We start from the raw sequence: 11147 nt of genomic DNA, 5'->3' as shown, positions 1-11147 counted from the left end.
GACCGGCCCCAACAGTCACCGTCGAGTCGAAGGAAAGGCTTTTATTTTGAAAGGTGCGCTTTTATTGTCGACACGCGCGGACAGAGTCGGAGCAAATCAAGGCCATCTGCTTTCAGCAAAGCGAGTTGAGGTGAGCGTGTTGGTTTGGTTTGGTTTGGCCTCCTTTCTCATGCGGCCTTTTTGGCGTGGACCCGTGACCGGTCGCTCGTTTGTCTCCCCTCAGCCCCGACAGTGAGCGGCCACCGGTGCGCCGTTTAGCGCCGCGCCGCGACTTTGGCGGCCTCCCCGATGAGGACGAGCGGCCGAGAAAAGGGGCCTTTGACCAAGTTGGAATCGCCCAATTTGACGGCGTCGGCCGCCCTCCGGCCCCGCCTCGGGCTTCAGGCGCGGGCCTCCGAGAGGCCGTCGCCGAGCAGCCGGCAGCGGAAGTGGCGGGCGAAGGCGCGCAGCACGTGCGGGACGGCCTCGTCCACGGCCACGCGGCGACCCCGCTCGGCGCTCAGCGAGGTCGCGCCTTTGCCCTCCAGGCCGCACGGGACGATGTGGCGGAACCACGCCAAGTCGGTGTCGCAGTTCAGGGCCAGGCCGTGCGACGTCACGTAGCGGGAGCAGCGGATGCCTAAAAGCGCACGCGGCAAGTCAACGGCGGGGGCGCCCCCCGTCCGAGTTCGCCGGGGCCGACGTTACCGATGGCGCAGATCTTGTTGTCTCCGACCCAAACGCCGGTGTGGGGGGTCGCGGACGCCTCCACGCCCAAGCCGGCGCACGCCGAAATGGCCGTCCGCTCCAGCTGCGACACGTACCAGCGGACGCTCTGCGCGAGAAGAAGATGATGACGGCCGAGCGCGTTTGTGCTCTTAGCCCAAAGGAAAAAAACGCCGACGCGGCGAGCGGACGGACCTTCTTGAAAGCGGCCAGGTGCAGGACCGGGTAGCAAAGCAGCTGTCCGGGGCCGTGGAAGGTGATCAGCCCTCCTCGGTCGGCGTTGTGGACCTGCGCCCCCAGCAGGCGCAGGCGCTCCAGCTCGGCGGGGGGGCGCCCCTTCTGCCGGATGCCGGTGGTGTAGACGGGCGGGTGCTGGCACAGCAGCAGGGCGTGGGACGCGCCGGCGCCCGCCCGGCACCGCCTGACGTAGGCCTCCTGCACGCGCAGAGCTTCCCCGTAGGGCAGCAGGCCCAGGCGCACCACCTCCACCAGCGGGCGGGGCCCCTGCGTCGGCATGGCCGCCAAACCGCAAAGCCCGGCGCGCTCTTCTGTCCCGACTAACCGCCGAATGCTCCGCCCGTGTCCGTCGCTCGGCTGGAAAACGGGACGCGCGGAACGCTTCGTTCCCGCTTTGGGCCACGTCTGTGAGAAAGGGCTGCAGATGTCTGTGAGTTTCAAAATAAAAGCCGGCTTTCTTTTGAGGAAGCGCAAAGAAAAACGCTCGGCAGGAATCGGAGGTTTCGTGTCGACGGGCGGGCTGAACTTGGACCGATCGGTCTCGACCATTCGCCGTTCTGCCGTTTGCCTCGCAACGGCAGATGAAACCGCGCAAAGTGACGCACAACGTCACCGTCTGGGTACATTTGAAATACGACCAATCGCGACCGATTCATTGTTTGTTTGGTTTTTTTTTTGTTTCTTCAACAATTTGAAACGCACGTCGCTGAAAGCGCAACGACGTGGTCCCGCGCGGCATCATTTGGCCAAGTTTCAAAGGAACGTTCCCGGGCGACTCAAAGGACTTCATTTTCAAATGGGAAAATGGTTTCATTTGGGATTCCGGAGGACCAAGAAAAGGAGAGAATTTTCGGGAGAGCCTCGTTCCTCATTCTAGCCGTGCAAATACACCCGCCAAAATCCAACCTCCAAACACCTGGACCGCGACACTCGACCCTGCTCGAAATTGTCCCGAGGTGCGACGGGGAGCCCGAATTGCGGTTCGTCTGTGTGAGCCCCGCGATTGGCTGGCGACCAGTTCGGGGTTGACCCCGCCTGCTGCCCGAAGACCGCTGGGACGAGACTCGTTGATTCTGCAAATCAAGTCGTCGGCAAGGCGAGACAACACTGCCTCCTGTTGACAGGAAAGCAAGCGCGACCTCTCGTCCGACCAACAAAACGCAACCGGCCACCGAAGCGGCCAAACACAATTGATCTCCGTCTTTATTCATTTCCCCATATCATATAATAAATGTGACGTTTATGTTGGAAGCGTTTTAGTGAGTGTTTCTACCTCCAATTTGTCAAATGAAATTCATCGGACGACTTGAAGAGGGCGCCGCCGTCATCGTCTTCGTCAACATCATCATCGTCATTATCTTCTTCTTCTTCTTCATCTTCTTCTTCTTCGCCTTCTTCTTCTTCTTCTTCTTCTTCTTCTTCTTCTTCTTCTTCCTCTTCGTCTTCTTCTTCTTCGTCTTCCTCGTTTGAACTATTCTTCCTTTTATTCTCCGGTGGCATGTATTAAAAAACGCTTAACGGTTCACGCGCGACACCAAGTGGTCAGAGACTGTGTAACGCGCCCGTCCCAAACAGTGCATTTGTGACATTTTGCAGATGTGTTTCGATTCCGTTTAACTCTTAAAAGGTTTTATTAAATACGGCATTTATAGAAATGTACACCGATTTTTGAGCGTTAAAAAGAACAAATGTTCCGTTTCAGACGAAGAGTGCCTTCACATCCGGTTAAAAAAATTTCAAGATAAAGTTCAAACCTTCATGCTGAAGTGCATGCATCAGTAAAACGTTTAAACGAACGCAACTCGGAAGGCCTGAAGGGGACGAAAAGGAAAAAAATGAAGAATTTCTTTTCCACCCTAATCTTGTTTTTTTTTTTCAGGACTATGTTCATTTCGGGCGGAGATGGGAAATTCCGGTCCGAGGGCCGGTATCCTGCCCGTTTAGCATCTCTCCCGGATGCAACGCACCTGATTCAGATGTTCATCATCGTTATCCTGTACACCTTGTTGGTTATCTGATGGTTAGAATCGGATGCGCTGCGGCACGGAGACATCAACGTATCCAGGATACCGGCCCTCGAGGACCGGAGTTGGTCACGCCCGGTTTAGGGGTTCCGTACTAAGATTCACTTTTATTGTGAAGGTGCCGCCATGTTGAGGTCGAGGCTTTTGCGTGGACAACAATCTTTATTGAAAAAGCACATTTGACAAGAAAACAAAAGAGACGATCTAGTCGTTAAATCATCCTAAAGATGATACAAAGAGACGCCGGGGTGATTCGAAATAAAATCGTGGAATGAAGGTCATAACAGAAGTGTTTTTGAAATGAATGTTGCGAGTTGGAAGCGGTAGTGGAAGGGCGGGGTTTGTTTTGAACGGGAACGCTCGGCAGGAGCGCTCAGTCACCGGGAAGATGGCGGCCGCGGGGACTGGCCGACGTTCCGGAAAGGCGGCGGCGGCGGCGGCTGCCCGCTCGTCTCTGGGACTCGGACCCGCGTCGGCGTTCGTCGGCCGCGAGCACGCGCGCTCGTCGGCGAGCGGTCGCTCCCGCTCGGCCCGGGGGCGCCGCGGCGCGGAGGCCAAGCGAAGAGGCGGCGGCGGCGGCGGCGGCGGAGGCGGGACGGCGGTGGTCGGGGACGCGGCGGATCCCCGCACTCGTCGCTCAGGTGAGCGTCGGACGCCGGTTGACTCCGCCTGACTCGTCGGCAGGTTCGCTCGCTTGCTCGTCCGCCATGTTGACACTCGCTTGGACTTGTTGAGACCCGAACTCCTCCTCAGTCGGAGCGGTTCTTAACTCTTGATTCAAACTCACTCCGGCCTTGCTGACAAGTTCTCCCGAGCCACTCGACGGTCGAGATGGGGGAGGAAAATTGCAAAGAGGAGTTGATTTAGGTGAGAGCAGCACAAATCGGACACATTCCATCTGTGACAAATATCAAGAAAATGATCCAAGCGGCGAAGAGGCGACAATGTGAATTTCTGACCAAGGTCTTCATGCAAAAGCAGGGTGGGGCGGTGGGCAGGTTTTTATTTTTATTCTTTTGAGCCCGACTTAATGGTTCTGACTCTGTTCATCTCTGTCCTTTTGTTTTTAACAAAAGGTTGCTCTCGTTAGAAAGCTCACTCGACACACACACAAAGATGTCAGAAAGTAAGTATGAACTGAACGTAAATGCAAAGCCGGGTCCCACCTTGAAAAAAAGAAATCTAATAAGTCAAGCGTTTGCAGACGGCAGTCGAGTGATTTCAAGTTAGATTTGGCACTCGGCGAGAATCCAATGAAGAACACCGCGGATGCTTTTTGAATCCACACGAAGGAATCGATCCATGACATTTGTCGTCGATGAAGTCGCCACCGAAAATATCAGCCGCGACGGCGACGGCGACGGCGACGCCGAGTAGGAACGTCACAAGCCGCGTGGCCGAAACATGGGCGTGAGAATCCGGACGCTGCGGAAAAAGCTCTCGTCGGAATCGGAAACAAGTTTGAGGGGCGTATTTCAACTCTCAACTGGGCAAGTTGTGCCGGAGATTGGACGAGCGCTGCCCAGCTTGGGCTGCCGCGATCCTCTTTCGGAGTCGTTTGGAAAGAGCTGCGATGCGCACTTCAAATAGCAGCCAAAGCCCTTCTTGCAAATCGACGCGGGGACAATATTGACACGTGGCGTACGAGAGCGATCCGACTGCTCAGTCCACCTTTGGGGCAAGCGTGGGCGTTTGCAATTGGTTGAAATTCGCAGGCCGGAGGAGCTTATCGGGGCCGTTGTTGCGGCCAAACCCGGACAAACGGCTCGGAGAGGCCATGTGTTGAGAGCCAATCAAATTCTCCTCTTGGACTCTCATTCCGAGCTGTTTTGGAGAGCCCGTTTCCCAAAAGGCCTTTTGGGGCAAGGTTTTGCCAAGCGAGTCCATCCTCGAAACGTCCCTCGTCGGGGATTAGCGAACGACACAACGGTTCCTGACACACCTCCGTGTGCGTGTGTGTGTGCGGTGTTGCATGGTCAGACGTGTTTGTGTGTCCAAGCACGGTCCACAAGTCGACGGAAGGCTCCTCATCGGGGGCCAACGCCAAGCGCAAGGCGAGCCGCATCCAAAGTCCGGCGAGACAAGTAAGCCTGGTTTCTTTTCTCCCAACGGGCGCCGGCGCACGCGTGTGAACGTTTCCCTTTTGCCCAAGCTGTCGGCATGCGACCGGCGAGAGGACGCGAGGAGGAGGAGCCTCCCCAAAGACGACGGCGGCGCGCTCCAATGCGGGGAACAGTCGGTGAGTGCAAAAACGACTTTTGCAGAAATAACCACGGGTGTCGGGCAGATTGTCGGACGCGCATGTCCGTCCGTGGGGGTTTCTTTATTCATTCGAGAAAAATGGGATGCGCGCTCTCCAGTTCTTTCTACGTGGCCCGAGTATGCCATCGGGACTCGGCGTCGACGGATACTTCGAAGCAAAGACTCAGGTGAGTCCCGATTGGGACATCCCCCAACATGACGCGCGCGCGCCCCCCTCCGCTCCCGCACGGGCGTGCCGCCTGCCCCCCCCCCCCCCCGACGACAATTTGGTTTGGAGTGTCGCCAAAACGGCAACGAAGACGCGACCTCCGCCTCGGTGTTGTCGCGCCGGTGCGCCGCCCGGACAGGAACGGCGTCTGAACCGGAATTTATGCCGCGAGGAAGCAAGTTGGGAATGTGTCTCGGAGGGGAATTTGCTGGCGGGCGCGGCTTTGGCGGGATCCGACGCCGCCACCGTCGCCTTGAGACGGACGCGGATGAAGCGGCGGCGTTGCCTTGCAGGGCGTCCTGTCCGACTCGGAGAACGAGGAGCCCGTGTCGAGACGCATCAGGAGGTTCTCGGCGTTCGTGAGGAGGAGCCGCACCTCGTCGGGCGTCGGCAGGTGCTCGCTCTCGCGCCCGCCCCGGCCCGCCCCCGCCCGACCTCTGACCTGTGCTCGTCTTCCCCAGCGGCGCGCAGAGGAGTCGCAGCTGCACGGAGGCCGGCGACGGCGCGCGGGGGAAAAGCAAGGGGGGCTCCGCGCCCGCCCGCACGGTACGGCCCGCCCGCCTCGGCGTCGCCCGCCCGCCGTTCCTTCCGCGTGACCGGACCGGCTGTCGTTGCAGGCGGGGGCGGCTCACAGCTTCGCGGCCGGAATCCTCCTGTCGTCGGAGAACAGCCGCTCGGCCTCGGCGCCCGTCGGCGGCCGCGAGCGTCGGCCGGCCTCGGCGGCCGCGCCTCCCGCGCCCTCGGCCGCGCCCTCGGCCGCGCCGCCCGAGCGCTCGGTCAGCCCGGAGAGCAACGACAGCATCTCGGAGGAGCTCAACCATTTCAAGCCCATCGTGTGCTCGCCCTGCACGCCGCCCAAGCGCCTGGCGGACGGCCGGCTGCTGGAGCCGGCCGTGGTCAAGGCCACGCCCCGGAACCTCAGCTGGCGCCTGCACAAGCCCACCAGCTACGAGGCCGGCCCCGCCGTGCTGCAGCGCTGGCGCCAGATCGAGCTGGACCGGCAGAGCTTCAAGGTGGACTCCAAGGCCACGCTGACCAGCCCCGTCGCCGAGACGCGGGAGGCCGCCGGCGCCGCGCCGCCCTTCAACAAGAGGAAGCTGCTCTTCGACGACGCCCCGGCCCTCAAGATCCGCGTGCCCGCCCTGCGCCGCCGCGCCCAGCCGGCCTTCCGCGGCGATTGCCAGTCGGAGCCGGGGCCCGGGCCCGGGCCCGGCGTCGGGGCCTTGTTCGGACGCAGACATTCCTTCTCCCCCTGCGCCCGCAGGTCCGGCTTCCGCTCGTGCAAGCTGGCGCCAAAGGACTCGTCGAGCCCCCGCGAGGAAACGGCCGCCTCCGAGCGCGGCGGGAAGACCAAACGCCGGGACGCCGCCGCCGACCCCCGCGTCTGCGACGCCGCGCGCCAGGAGAGAAAAGACCGGGCGCTGGCGCTCAAGCTGCAGAGACGCTTTGACCGCGAGAGCGCCTCCCGCCCCGCCGGCCCCGACAAGTATTTCCTGCGCTCCTGGATGGCCAATCGCGGCCGCAGGAGGCGCGGCCTGCGGCGCTCCTGCCGTATCAGCCAGCGCCGCTAGCTGACGTGGTGGGGGGGGGCCAAAAGGGACAAAAACGGTTTTCGCCATTGAAGAATAAAACCAAATCTGGGTGGCGACCGGGGGGGGGGGGGGGGGGGTCCACTGACGCTGGTCTACCGATGATTCGACGACGCGACAGTCGTGCGGTATTTCAGTCTGGCGCAACCATGCCTGAGTTTTCCAAATGCTGGGAAAAATCATCGAAATACCGGAGGAAGGTCAAAATGTCACAGCAAATCTTTTGGCTTGGACTCGTGTCAAGACCTTGAGTGCAGCCCAACGTTTTCAACTTCATGCCACCTCATTTCTGAAGGTGAAGTCAACCAATTCTTTCAAGCGCCCCCGATTGAAATCTTGAAGTTGTGTGCAAACAATGTCGGAGCCAACTATTTCCAAAGTTGTCTCGGATCCAAGTCGCCAGCATCCGATGTATTTGACATCCCTACGACCGGCATGACGACCGTCGGAGGGCGGCCCTCCGGGACCCGAGTTTGACACCCGAGTCTTCAAATCAGCTCACGCATATTTTTGTAATGCGGGCAACGGTGAGGCCCGGGCGCCGGCTGACGAGTCACCGCCTGGAAGAAAGGACACAAAGCCAAAATAGCACGGTGCGCTCGGGGTTCTCGTCCGAGCCAAAGTATTACGGTGTGAATCGTCATTTCTTTTTTTCTTCCCCGTTAATCCACTTTCATGGCGATTGGTGTCAATACTGTCCGGCGTAGTCGCTGCGGAGTGTAAATGAGTTGGGCGGGGGGTTGTTCCCACGAGATCGTCTCCCCCGCCGAAGGGCTTCTTGTCTTGACGCATGCCAGCTTTCATGTATTTTCTAGCACAAATATGATTCTGTTCAGAATTGTCACGATGATGCACATTTTCGAAAGGAGTTGCGTTTGGCCCGATGTAGCGCAGTTTGGAGTGCCAAATAAAAAAAGGTGAGATTTGGGATGAACGCGCACGTGACTGAGCAAGACGACTTTATAAAAAAGTGAAACAAACAAAAAAGAAAACGGCGGCGGCAGCCTTTTATTTTTGCGTTCATCGAGCGAAAGGAGGTCAACGTTGATGACACCTCGCCGTCGTGGGCCGGGCAACAACTCATTCCCGACGTTTAAAACGAGATCCACTCAGGTCGGATCTCTGTTCTTCCCCCCCCACGGAAAAAATTATGTCCCGGTACTCGTTTGCTATCTCTCCGACACTCCGTCCGCTCCGGGCTTCCGGCTGTATGACGTCATCAACAGGCGAGTCGATGTCGTCCAAGTTCCAAAAACGCTCGTGTGGTGCCGTTCTGTCTCACCCAACCCAATTTGACCCGGATTTTGGACAAAAGTGACACACGTTTGCAATCTCCGAATCTTTCTCGAAACTCCACTATGACACACGCATATACCTGTCAACTTTTCGGAGCGCCAACCTGTATAGACTACCCAAAAAAATCCTTATAACATACCAAAGCATTTTATATGTCAAAATAACGGCAGAAAAAAACCCACGAAATTTTCAATGATGATCATTCTACTTAGTAGCATTACCGTGTTCAGAGTTGTATTCCTTCGTTACCTTTTTGGAAAGTTACCGGAAATGAAAGCATTCGAGTAGACTAGCACCATTCTGGGCAAAAGCAAACGGAACTACCTGTTAGGGGAAGAACCCCCCCCCCCCCCGGATATTTTCAGAATCCGTATGATTTGTGCGATACGGCCATATACGTAAGATTCACCACAAAATCCGTATGAACTATGGCTAAACCATATGAGTTGACAGGTATGCACACACGTCAGAAAAAGCAAAAGTATGATACGAAGACCGTGATTGTGGTCGGGGGGGTACGCGTCGCGGCGTGATGTCGTCATTGACGTCGATGTTTCCCACCAATCGGCAGCTGCCAGATCATCATTGCCGTGTTTGGGGCGAAGACGAAATGGCGGCTACGCGCGGCGGCAAGAGAGGCCTGCTAGAGAAAGTAAGCCGTCGGGTTTTGTTTTCCCTTTGCTCTTTCGTCTTGAATGCATTTGGCTCAGAGGCGGCGAGGAAGTGCGTGCGAGCGGCAGCCGAGCCAACACGCCGACGCTCGACCAAGGCTCTTCGGACGAGTTCTCGTTTAGGGCGGGAGCCCGAGCGAGTCCCCCGACGCCGTCCCGGCCGAGCCGAAAGCGGACCGCGCGCCGCGCTGGGATGAAAGCGACGAGTTAAGAGAAACGCGTCGCTTCAAGATGAAGGGCGCGCACGCGGGGACGCCAATGGGCGGAAAGCGGCCGCGGCTTCGACGGCGAACGACCCCTTTGCGCTCACCGTCGCTGCGTCCCGAATGCGACGCGTGGACTGAAAGGAGACGCGCGAAGAGAGCAAAACGCTAAAACGGCGCCGACTGTCATGACGTGTCAAAAGGCAAAGAATAAACATCGGGTTTCATCGGGGCGGCGGTCGAACGTTAACGGCCAAAGACGAGTGCTAAATGAATCGACGACTGTTCTCATGAAGAAATTGTCCGTTTCAGTCAGCCGGCGGTAAATCGTCTCCGCTTTCCGGAGTCCCCCATAAAAGCACAATTTGCGTTTTCTTCACAGTCGGTTGGAAGATTTGTTTCCCCCTACTCCGATTCAACAAAGCAGGAATCGACAGATGAATCCGTTGTTAAAGTAGTGGTTAGTTGAACGATTTCAGGAAAAGATATACCGACGTGCTCCAATATGATCCCCCCACACACACTCAAATCGAGCGTCCTGGAAATAGTTCCCGTGTACAGTAACGTTTTCAAAGCCCTCCTGAAAAATGCTTGATCTCATCCAAGTGATGCGGCCGCGACGCTTGGTTTTGCGATGACGTCTCGGCACTGCGTTTCAGTGGCGAATCGACGAGAAGCCGGTGAAGATCGACAAATGGGACGGCGCCGCCGTCAAGAACTCTCTGGATGATGCGGCCAAGCAGGTAGGCGCGCAAAGTTTGGAGAAGGCGGCGGCCGCGTGACCTTCCCCGGCGCCGCTTCGGCTCGGCAAAAGTTTGAAACGCGCCCATCTCGCGCGGCGCATTTGCGCAGGTGCTGCTGGAGAAGTACGGCTACGAGGAGAACTTCGGGCTGGTGGACGGCCGCCTGGTCATCTGCACGGTGTCGTGCGTCTTCGCCGTGGTCGCCCTGGTCTGGGACTACTTGCGCCCTTTCCCCGAGTCCAGACCCGTCCTGGCCTGCTGCGTGGTCTCATATCCTTCAGATCGTGTCCTCGCCCTTTCTTTTGGCAGTCCGGCGCTCGCCTCGCCTCGTCGCGTGCCGGCGGTCGGTCCGAGTTCTCCCGGCCGTATCGAAAAGACCAAAACGAGACGCGCTTCCCGATATCCAGTCGGTAACGTGGCATCAAAAGAGAGGCGAGCGAACGAGACCCGCTCGGTCGGACGACGAGCAACCTCACGTGTGGCGCGGCGCATTTGTTGATCCCGCCGGGCGCAAAAAAAACAACCTCTTGGGGTACGCGAGTTGTCTCGGAGCGGGTCGAAGACGGCGCCCGTCACCGGCGCGGAGAGCTAGCCGAAGCCCGCGGGAGCGAGCGGCCCGAAGGATCCCAAACGCGATTGGGGGCGGGCGGGCGGCGTCTCCTCTTCTCAGTCGGGGAAGGCGAGTTATGGGGCGGCCAATTCCCGGCGCAAACGTCGAGCTCCTTGACGGCGGCGGCCCGCACGTACTTCATCATGATGGGCGTCCTGACGCTGTACACCTCGTACAAGGAGAAGAACATCTTCCTGGTGGCCCTCCAGAAGGACCCGGCCGGGATGGATCCCGACCACGTGTGGCAGCTTTCGTCCTCGCTCAAGCGGTAAGCGCCCGCCGGCCCCCCCCCCCCCCCCCCCCTCGCCGGCTGACGCCCCGCCGGCCGGTTCTCGCCCCCGGCAGGTTCGACGACCGCTACACGCTGCGGGTGGCCTTCGGAGACGGCAAGCGCAAGACGTGGCTGGAGAGCCACGCGACCTCGTCCGTGGCGGCTTTCTTCGACCGCAACGGAACGCTGGCCATGGACCGCTTTGAGAAGTGCGTGTCGGCGCTTCACGACGCGCTGGCCGCCGACAAGAAGAGCAAATAAAAGCGCCGCCCGCACGTCCTCGTCTCCTTGGTCTTCCTTTGGCCCGGCGCGCTCGGCGCCGCTTTTG

General features: G+C 58.8%; 3 protein-coding genes across 8 annotated transcripts; 2 read left to right on the top strand and 1 right to left on the bottom strand.

Annotated features, from left to right (window-relative positions):
- Window positions 1–39: 39 nt before the first annotated feature.
- lipt2 (lipoyl(octanoyl) transferase 2) lies at window positions 40–2352 on the bottom strand. Of its 4 annotated transcripts, none has more exons than XM_086126306.1 (4): window positions 2216–2352; window positions 901–1360; window positions 688–814; window positions 40–619 (listed from the first exon to the last, which is right to left on the bottom strand). In XM_086126306.1, the coding sequence occupies exons 2-4, from the start codon at window positions 1219–1221 to the stop codon at window positions 381–383; spliced, it is 687 nt and encodes a 228-aa protein (XP_085982432.1). In that variant the 5' UTR covers window positions 1222–1360; window positions 2216–2352; the 3' UTR covers window positions 40–380. The 4 variants fall into 4 exon arrangements, with proteins under 4 accessions (XP_085982432.1, XP_085982434.1, XP_085982435.1 ...); XM_086126308.1 differs by having other exon boundaries at window positions 901–1370; window positions 2216–2346; XM_086126309.1 differs by having other exon boundaries at window positions 901–1347; window positions 2216–2331.
- A 315-nt stretch (window positions 2353–2667) lies between these two features.
- Window positions 2668–7953, top strand: rnf169 (ring finger protein 169). 3 transcript variants are annotated; one of them, XM_086126301.1, is made up of 7 exons: window positions 2670–3607; window positions 4947–5050; window positions 5119–5205; window positions 5327–5395; window positions 5730–5830; window positions 5898–5982; window positions 6054–7953. In XM_086126301.1, exons 1-7 carry the CDS (start codon window positions 3271–3273, stop codon window positions 7005–7007), a joined length of 1737 nt encoding a protein of 578 aa, XP_085982427.1. In that variant the 5' UTR covers window positions 2670–3270; the 3' UTR covers window positions 7008–7953. The 3 variants fall into 3 exon arrangements, with proteins under 3 accessions (XP_085982426.1, XP_085982427.1, XP_085982428.1); XM_086126300.1 differs by having other exon boundaries at window positions 2668–3607; window positions 5327–5830; window positions 6054–7028; XM_086126302.1 differs by lacking the exon at window positions 5327–5395 and having other exon boundaries at window positions 2673–3607.
- Window positions 7954–8853: 900 nt separating this feature from the next.
- Window positions 8854–11094, top strand: spcs2 (signal peptidase complex subunit 2). The gene is made up of 5 exons (XM_086126317.1): window positions 8854–8973; window positions 9855–9938; window positions 10048–10208; window positions 10682–10816; window positions 10894–11094. Exons 1-5 carry the CDS (start codon window positions 8854–8856, stop codon window positions 11078–11080), a joined length of 687 nt encoding a protein of 228 aa, XP_085982443.1. The 3' UTR covers window positions 11081–11094.
- Window positions 11095–11147: the final 53 nt, after the last annotated feature.

The sequence above is a fragment of the Hippocampus guttulatus genome, chromosome 12 (assembly GCF_054856545.1).
Source record: "Hippocampus guttulatus isolate MCC_2025c chromosome 12, RoL_Hgut_1.0, whole genome shotgun sequence".
NCBI classification, from domain to species: domain Eukaryota; kingdom Metazoa; phylum Chordata; class Actinopteri; order Syngnathiformes; family Syngnathidae; genus Hippocampus; species Hippocampus guttulatus.
Note: the sequence above shows the minus strand (reverse complement) of the source record. Positions and strands in the feature narration are given on the sequence as shown.